This window comes from Rhinolophus sinicus, chromosome 15, assembly GCF_057876585.1.
Source record: "Rhinolophus sinicus isolate RSI-liver-muscle chromosome 15, RSI-T2T, whole genome shotgun sequence".
NCBI classification, from domain to species: Eukaryota; Metazoa; Chordata; class Mammalia; order Chiroptera; family Rhinolophidae; genus Rhinolophus; species Rhinolophus sinicus.
The window spans coordinates 77,640,708-77,649,155 of NC_142515.1; the positions used below are offsets into that span (position 1 = coordinate 77,640,708).

The window sequence follows — 8,448 nt, forward strand, 5'->3', positions numbered from 1 at the left end:
GAGACGTGTGCCCTGGGGGAGCTGTATGCAATGTGTGTGGGGAGAAGTGAGTGTTTCTATAAAAGGAAGGCTGAGTGAATGCACAAGCTCGAATGGAAAATTTACCGGCTCTGGGAGGCCTGGGGGAAGGCCAAGCTGTGGATTCCCACCCTAACCTGCCCTCCCCAACCTGCCCCTGAACCCACACCCTGGGAGGCTGGTGGAGGGGGACCCTTTGCAGGGCGACCAGCATCTCCAGGAATCTGGGGCCTTTGACAACAGCCAAGACTCCAGTTCCCTCCTCTATCTAGTTCTGCTCCTCCCCCTCTCTGGTCACTTCCCCAAAGCTCCCTCAGGGAACCTTTCTCTAACCTGCCACATGGGGCAGCCCACCCCCAACCCTTGGGTCCCCCAGCCTTGGGCCTGGTTCCTCCCACTTGACTTCCATGTTGGAAATCCAGAATGACACCAAGAATTTACTAAGGGAATTTACAGACAGAAGTAGCAGCACGATCGTAAATCACACCAGAAGGGACGGAGGCGTGATATATATAGACAAATGGCAATGGGCCCACTTGTCTATGCAAGAACATTCCTTTCAGGTGATAACGGGCCCACCCCCTGGGCTGTCAGCTTGCTTTCTAAGATGGCGCAGTCCCATTAAGTACCAGAATTTGTTCCCCTAACACGCCCTCCCTCTGCTAGTGTCACCCCTCCACCAGTATGATGTAAGGTCAACACGCTCAGAAAACCTTTCCCTAACACCTGTCAGGCTCAGGCCTGCCTTAACCCTCCACACAATCACCAAGGGTCCCCTCATGGCCAAACCAAAGTTACTCCAGGTGGCTTTGGACTGGACCTGGCAGCAGCAGCCTTTGGTGAAGACACCCCCCTTCCTCACATGCCCCCCTTGGTCCCCAGGACCCCAAGCTCTGCCTCTCCTTCCTCTGATGTCTTCCTCTGCACTTTAGACTCCCACTCCCACCTTTAAGCCACAGGAAAGAAAGCGAGGCAAGCTGACAACTTTATTCACAGTTATAGGGCACAGGAAGCAGGAAGGGACGAGGGGACAGTGAGGGAGTGAAGGTGGTTTTGGCCCAGGCTCCTAGCTGCCCCCACCTCAGTTCTGTGGCTGAACCCCTATACAACAGGGCCTCCATTTCTCAGACCCCTGCTGTGTGGAGCTTCTTAAAGGCCACCTGGCACTGCACACAGAGCCAGGGACCTTTTACCATGATCAGATCCTCATGCCCGCCCAGTGCCAGCCCGAGCAGTACTAAAGGCCAGGGGCTAATGGATATCTGGCGTGTTCTCTGCCTGCCAGGCCCCTCACTTTTCAGGGGTGGCCACCCGGCCCAGAAGCTCCAGAGGCACCAGGAATGGGTTCAGGGGGCAGACCCCAGCTGCCTGCCAGGTGGATGTTGGTTCACCGGGCCCAGCATTCTCAGGGACCTTGGGGGGGGCCTGGTCGGCATCCTCTTGCCCCCCAGAGCCAGGTTCACAATCCTCAGCCCCCGGCCCTAGGTTCCCACTGCTGGGGTGAGACTGGGGGGCTGTCAGGCGTCGATATGTGTCCAGCATATGCTCAGCCAGGGCTGTACAGGGCAGGTGAGGCAGTTCCTCAGGAAGTGCCCTGAGCAGGTCAAGGACCACAGCTGACTCTGGTGATGGATGGAGAGAGGAAGGGTAAGGGGAGGACAGGGCATGCTGTCTCGGACTCCATCCCCACAGCCCTCGCTTCCCATTCTTCTCACCAGCTGCGGAAAGCTCAGGGCCATGGCAGCTGCGGGAGATAGACGACAGGTACTTGTAGATCTTCTCAAAGTCCACTTGGAGGTCTCCCTCGGGAGAGGAGCCAGCCAGGGATTCAGAAGGTGCCTCAGGGGTGGGGCCACAAGCCTCAGGGCTCAGGTCCTCCTGCCCTCCAGCGGCACTGAGAAGCAGTAGTTTTCCACGTGCCTGTGTGGGCCTGGGGGGCTTGGAGTGCAAGAGGCTGATGGGCTCTGTGGCTGCAATGGTGAGCACCTGGCAGGCAGAGAGATCAGCAAGGGAAAGATGACAGTCTTCCCATTGGCCACTCCGCTGCCCTGCACACCAGGTTGGGCCTGTTCACCAAAGCCTTCCTGCCACCCTGAGAAAGGCGTCACATATAGGAGACGGCCTCAGAGGCGGGGATACGGAAGCTCAGGGTGTCTAGTGACTGGCCAGAGTCACAGAGCTGACCAGAGGAAAGGCCCAGGACCCAGGTCCACCTTATTTAGACTCATATGTATGAACCTGTCCCCAGGGACACCCCTGTCCTGCCTAGAGGATGGCTGTACCTGTGAGAAAGCCACAATCAGGGCTTCCTCCAGCGGGCCTGTTATCTTCTCAGCCAGATCCATCCATACCTGGGTGGGGAAACCAGAAGGTACATGGTCAGCCTAGGGATCAACGCTCAGGAGTCCCCCAAGCCCTGCCCCTCCTGGGGATCCCCTGACCAGGTTATCCCCCCTACTCCCACCCCATCTTCCAGGGCCTGGCTCTGGGGAGCCTTGCTCGCCTCACCTCGATGGGGGCCGGGGTCTGTGTTTCCCGGTACCGTGGACCCTTTGAGCCACCTGGATGCACCCTCTGAATGGCCTCCCGTACCACGCGACTCTTGAGTTGCTGGAGGAAATCCCGAATCTGGGGAGGAGAGAGGAGGAGGCTGCATGGGCCTTCTACAAGACCAGCGCTGGGAGAAAGAAGTCAAAGACCACTGCCTCCCGCTAGCTTGGTCTTAAGGGTCATAGCGAATCTGCCTGGGGTTTGGGGCCAAGGCCCACACGTGTGACGAGTTACCTAATAAACATTTAAGGTCCAGGCCTGTCTGGCTCCTGACCGCAGCCAAGGCCCGCCCACATGCTAAGTACTATCCTGTTCACGTCCCCGCTACAACCACTCCGCCCCATTTCCTGACTCTTTCCAACCTCATTCCCGCACAGCCCCGCTGAGCCACCCGCCCGGTCCGCCCCGTCGGGGACCTCAGTTCCGTCCTACTCGGAGTTCGCCCCGCCCCTAAATTTTGCCTTCGCCCCGCCCCTCAGCTGCCGCAGCGCGACCTCCACCTCTCCCCGCCCCTCGGCCTCACGTGTGCTCCACCCACGCCCAGCCTTCCTGCTAAGGTCGCCCTGCTCCCAAGTTCGCGCTCCACCCGCCCACGCCCCGCCAACCCATCTTACTCCCGGCTCCTGCCCCGGACACATCCTAGCTCCGCCTCTAGCCTCGCTCTCTTCCCGGGACACCCCTGACCTCGGCCTCACTCCGGCCCGGCAGTTCCCTGGCCAGATCGGCGGCGTCCGGCTCCGGCTGGCCCCGCCGAGCCTGCAGTAGTCGGAGCAGCTGCCGCTTCTCACGAGCGCTCCAGGCCGCGGAGCCTATCACCTCGCCCAGATAGCGCGCCGGGGCCGCTCGCCGCCGCTGTGGGGGCTTCATGCCGGTGAGGGCGGAGTCCGCGCTCTAGGGCCGCTTTCTGGGGGGCGGGGTTACGGAGGCCGCTGGGGCCAAAAGTACTGCGCGGAGGCGGAAGCAGATGGGGGCGCGGCCTCGCGTGTGCGGCGTAAGGGGAGCTGCCTGGGTGGGAAATAATACGAAGGCTGGCAGCCTAACTGCGGTGGGGGTAAACGAGACCCCCCCCAGCCGCATTTTATCTCATTCGTAAACTGGAGCCCAAACCTTAGATCTCGTGTTCTCCCTCCATTCCTGGACTAAGTTTTGTGTGCTTTGCTTCTCGAGGAGGGGTGGGTCCTGGATGGAAGGGCAGCTGTCCAGTCCCAGCCAAGAGCCTGAGCTGTGGGGTCGCCCAGCCTTGGGGACATTGAGCAAGTGATTTAACTGTACCCAGCCTCAGTGTTCTCATCTGCAAAATGGAGCTAGAGTCCTGCTTTTGTCTATGCTCGGGAGGGAGGAGCTCAGGCAGGGAGGGATTTAAGGAGCTCTAGACTAGGCGGAGTGGAGACTGGACAGAGGCCGGAGGTCGAGACCCTAGCAAGGGTAGGGTCCAGGCGGTGGGAGTGGAGAGCGGATAAGGCCTAGATTTGAGAGGCTCACAGGAGGCAGGTGGCCTGGTGAAGGGGTGGAGGAAGGTAGCAGGGTTTCAGACTTAAACTGGTGGGGTCTGGTGCCCCTTTCTATTTGAGATAGAATGCCCTTGGGTCTCCCCTGGCCCCTATCTGCACATCAGTGTATATACTGGGGATGCCAAAAAAATGTATATAAGTGGACATTTTGGTCAACTTTGCTCAAGCAGTAGTTGGCCGTAATCCAAAGTGTCTGGACACTGATGGTAACCACTTGGAGCACCTCTTGTAATTGCAGAAGTCAAACGTGACTTGTATTCATCTTCTGTTATTGGTGTATATTGAATATTACAGTTTTAATAGTTATTTCCTGTCTTAAAATGTGTATATGTGTTTTTTGGCACTCTATCTGTATGTGGGCTATGAGCCCTGCCCCTCTGCCTCACCAGCCAGTCTGGACCTCTTCCAGCCCAGAATCTACCCAGTCTTTCTGACCCACCCCACCCACTCCCCAAGGTCTGTGCACACACAGACTTCACAACTCGGTAGGTCAGACCAGATGTTTATTTTAAGCCCAGGTGGGAGGAAGAGCTAGGTGGGTGGGGCACAGGGATCATGGTCCCATAGGGTCCGAGGTCACAGCAGCTGGTCCTCGAGCCTTGTCTGATGCCTTGGCTGGTGAGTCTTGCCAGACCCTGCTGGGGGCAGGGGGCGCCATCCCTAGAAGGGTGCGACCCAGGGTTCCGTTCGCTCGGGAGAGGACTCTGCACAGGGCACCTCCTTCCCAGCTGATCATTGGCCTCGCCCATCTGATGTGCATGGAGGTGAGGACACTGGGTCTGTCCCTGAACTCTCGCCTAGTGCGGGTCCAACACAGAGCCCACACAGTCCACCACGACTGACCCACTGCCTGAGTTCCAATCCCAGCTCCACCAAATGTGACCTCTGATATATTCAGAGATTGCCTCATTTTTATCATCTCTAAAATGGGGATTATAATAGTATCTACCTGAAGGTTCTTACAAGGATTAAGTTAATATATGGAGAAGATTTAGGACGCTGCCTGGCACAAAGAAAGCTCTATGAAGAGTCCTCATCATCACATTCCTTCTCCAGCTATCGGCCACACTTTACACCTACACACACACACACACACGCACACGCACACGCACACACTTACCTACCTCACTGGGGCCTTTGGGGCTGAGGACCGCTAGGCAAGGTTCTTGCAGGCGGGCGGGGAGGTGGAGGCGCTGGAAGGGAGAGGTAGGCTGTGGAGCGGTAGGGGTTGCTGCATGCTGGCCTGGGGCAGGGGCGCCCCCTGGGGGCTGCAGCGGGCCTAGCAGAGGCTTGTCTAAGGATGGTCCGGTCCAACTGGCTGGGATCGCAGCGACCCTGGGGTTCCCATGCGCGGGAATAGGCCGGGCCTGGCGGAGATCCCGGTGAGCCGAGGTTAATACCTGAGTGCGCGCACAAGAGGCCGAGACCCACGGCCAGCGCGGCGCCTAGCACGAAGGCAGCCACCACCAGCGCTACCACTGGCGCGGGCTCCAGGGCTGCCTGAGCCGGTGCAAGAGGTGCCGGAGGCGCAGGAGGCTCGGGGCGTAGGGCTCTGCCGGGGACGCCCTTGGGTGGCCCTGTGAGGAGTACAACGCTGAGACTAGGCCCAGGTCCCAGAGGTCCTCCCCACGCCCATTCCCCAACCCTGGGGACCCCGGCAGGAGAGAACTAAGCGCTCACTGGGGGAGGGCCGCGGCACCGTCACCAAGATGGGCTGCGTCAGCGTTTGTAGGTGGGGGGTATCGGCACCCAGACTCTCGCCGCTGCCGGCGCCAGTGCATGCCTCATCCTGAGGTAGACACTGGGGGGAGGAGAGGGAAGGGACCGGGACGTGAGAGCCCCGTGATCCGAGGGCTGGTCCCCGGGGTTCCCAAGAGACCTAAGTGTCCAGCACTCTTTGCAACCAGGAGTCCCACCACTAGAGCGCTGAATACCCAGCCCCTTGGGGGTACCTCAGCCCAGCCCCTAAGATACACACGCAGCCAGACGCCAAGCTCGAGAGGACTCCAAATTTCAGCCTCTCAAGATCACACGACCCCGCTCTCTGAGCACTTAACCTTCTGTGAAGCCCAAAATTAGGTACCCAGAGATTTGGCCCCATAGTGGCCTTCTGCATCCAACCACTCAGCCCTGGAGGGACCTCCGAGTTCTGCCTAAGGGGATCCCAGTGCCTTGCCCGAGAGAGAATTCAGTGCCTACTACCTGTTCCCTGGGGAACCCTTTCGCAGAACTCTCCCGGCCCTTTGAGCTCCCTGCACCCAGCCCCTAGCCTGAAAGAGATCAAATGCCTACCCCCAGCTCCGAGGGACCCGTGCCCCAGGCCCCAAAGTGCCCTGACCCCCAGGCCCCCAAACACCGAGAGGCTCCTCGCTCAGATGCCAGGAGGAGCTCTTGCCCAGCTCCCGACGGGCCCCAGCGCCCAGACTCCCGGCCCTGCGTCCTCGCACCGACGACGGCGGCAGCAGAGTCACAGGCGCAGGAGTCTGGCGGGCTCCCCGGAGGTGGCGGCAGCGGCTCAGCTGGCAGTGCAGAAACTGTACAGAGGCGTTGAAGATCGGGCGCAGGCGGAAGCTGAAGCGGGCGGCGCCGGGGCGCGGCGGCAGTGGCGGGAAGGCAACCGAGGAGTCGGCAGGGCAGCCTCCGCGCAGCAGCGCCAGGACGGGCCCCGGTGCCGGGCGCGAGGACGGTGTCACCGAGCAGTGGTGCAGAGCCAGGCCCCAGCGCGAGGAAGGACGAGCCAGGGCCGCCTGGGCGTGGGGGGTGGGAGGGCGGTATGGTATCGTGGCCAGGATCCGCCGCTCCCACCTGCCCGCCCCGGGCCCCAGCGCGCCCCGCGTCCGCACCTGCACGAACACGCGGCTGTCCGCTGGGACCTCGAGCGGCCCGGCGCGGCGCGGGAAGGCGTCCTCCACCTCCGATAGCTCTAGACTGAAAAGTGGTCGGCGCCGCCAGGAACGGGGCGCCGCCGGGAACGGGGGCGCTGCCGGGGGAGAAAGGGTGGCACAGAGGGAGGACGCGCTGTCCCTTGGGCCCTCCGGCAAATGATCCAACCTCCGTTGGAAAATGGATGCGGTGGAGGATTCACTCATGCTTGGCTCCGCGCCTCGTTCACCACCAGTGACCCAGCGATATGATGTGCCCCCTGGAAACCCCTGCGATATCACTGCCCAGCACTAAGCTGTGTGCCTGACGAGGAGCTCCCCTTCCTGAACATCGATTTCTTCCCCCACAGGGAGGGAATTCCAGGTGGGGAAAGTGGGTGAGGGTTGCCTGATGGGGGAGGAGAGGGCTGGGTGAGGGCCCAGGGCTGTTCTGGGGTTGCAGCAGGGCCAGCTTAGGGCGGGTAGGGGGTGTTGGTCCCACCCTTCCTTTTCTAAGGGAAGGTAGGTGCTGTCACCAAAGGGGTAAAGTGGAATGGGGGTGCTCTCCCCCAGCCCTTCTGGCACAGCTAAGCCACCAGGCTCTGGGGCTTTTCCATTTGTCCAGGTTCCTCACTCCCAGGCTGAGGGCAGTCAAAGCAAATGGGGAAGCACCCACGAGGGTCTCCTAATTTTTGTGATGGCACGCACAATCGCGCACATGGACACATTGATGTCTGCCTTCTGGAAGCGCTCAGCTGCAGTCCTTGACTCTCCAACATTCAGGATGGCCCCAGACACATCCCGTAAAAGCATTCGCACTGTTCCCCTCCCCCAGTCCTTGGCCTCACAGTGGCTGCTGGGGGCTTTGAAGAAGTTGGGGATCCCAGAGAACCTAGAAATGGGGACGGGCAGACCCCACCACCCACCCATCCCCCCAGGCGGGGTGGATAAGAGGTCAGGTTGAGAAAGGAAGGCAGAGGAATGGGAGAGCAAAGGCATACAAGTCCCCTAAGCCCCTACCTACCAGGGAGCCCGCTGGGCAAGGTGGAGGTCCCTGAGAGAAGGGCCAGCAACAGGAACGTGGCACCCAGCATACTGGACTGGCTACAGTGAACGTGCAGGGGCCAGGGGCAGAGGCACCAGCCCAGGCAGCACTTGGAACCAGCAGGTGGGCACGTGGCCCTGTCCTTGGCTGGGCAACCACCTCAGGAGGCAGGGAGCGGGGGTGGCAGACTGAGGGGATACCAGAGCCCTTGCCCAAGGCCTGCAGGGGATTAAGAGCTCCTCTTCCACGAGACCTACAGCTATTGGGGGTGGGTGGGTGGGGGACGGCAGGTGTCCCTTCACACTGTCTGCTTGCTATTGGGCAACTCACCACAAACACCACCTACCAGCCCAAACCCTGCCTCAGTTTCCCCTCGATGCAGACAGAGACCTCGTCTACCAGGATGGAACTGCTCCCCCATCCCCCTATTCCCCCAGGTCACACAGCTTACAGCCACCCCCCC

General features: G+C 60.6%; 2 protein-coding genes across 11 annotated transcripts; both read right to left on the reverse strand.

Moving 5' to 3' along the window:
• Positions 1-990: 990 nt before the first annotated feature.
• SNAPC2 (small nuclear RNA activating complex polypeptide 2) lies at positions 991-3,491 on the reverse strand. Its single transcript, XM_019711945.3, has 5 exons — positions 3,253-3,491; positions 2,527-2,646; positions 2,301-2,369; positions 1,734-2,004; positions 991-1,640 (listed from the first exon to the last, which is right to left on the reverse strand). Exons 1-5 carry the CDS (start codon positions 3,433-3,435, stop codon positions 1,309-1,311), a joined length of 975 nt encoding a protein of 324 aa, XP_019567504.3. The 5' UTR covers positions 3,436-3,491; the 3' UTR covers positions 991-1,308.
• Positions 3,441-8,368, reverse strand: TGFBR3L (transforming growth factor beta receptor 3 like). Of its 10 annotated transcripts, XM_088792339.1 has the most exons (7): positions 7,965-8,368; positions 6,923-7,059; positions 6,527-6,826; positions 5,760-5,880; positions 5,480-5,656; positions 5,204-5,272; positions 4,566-4,739 (listed from the first exon to the last, which is right to left on the reverse strand). In XM_088792339.1, the coding sequence occupies exons 1-6, from the start codon at positions 8,032-8,034 to the stop codon at positions 5,205-5,207; spliced, it is 873 nt and encodes a 290-aa protein (XP_088648465.1). In that variant the 5' UTR covers positions 8,035-8,368; the 3' UTR covers positions 4,566-4,739; position 5,204. The 10 variants fall into 10 exon arrangements, with proteins under 10 accessions (XP_074193829.2, XP_074193824.2, XP_088648465.1 ...); XM_088792338.1 differs by having other exon boundaries at positions 6,923-8,368; XM_074337728.2 differs by lacking the exon at positions 4,566-4,739 and adding an exon at positions 3,441-3,573 and having other exon boundaries at positions 6,527-8,368.
• Between the last annotated feature and the right edge of the window lie 80 nt (positions 8,369-8,448).

Coding starts and splice junctions, on each gene's coding strand:
- SNAPC2 (XM_019711945.3), bottom strand. CDS start 3,435: ATGAAGCCCCCACAGCGGCGGCGAGCGGCCCCGGCGCGCTATCTGGGC. Junction 2,647..3,252: donor CGGGCCGGAGTGAGGCCGAG/GTCAGGGGTGTC, acceptor TCTCCTCCCCAG/ATTCGGGATTTCCTCCAGCA. Junction 2,005..2,300: donor TGATTGTGGCTTTCTCACAG/GTACAGCCATCC, acceptor TCTGCCTGCCAG/GTGCTCACCATTGCAGCCAC.
- TGFBR3L (XM_074337723.2), bottom strand. CDS start 7,168: ATGAGTGAATCCTCCACCGCATCCATTTTCCAACGGAGGTTGGATCAT. Junction 5,881..6,526: donor CTCTGCTGCCGCCGTCGTCG/GTGCGAGGACGC, acceptor TCCTCCCCCCAG/TGTCTACCTCAGGATGAGGC. Junction 5,657..5,759: donor GGTGCCGCGGCCCTCCCCCA/GTGAGCGCTTAG, acceptor TACTCCTCACAG/GGCCACCCAAGGGCGTCCCC.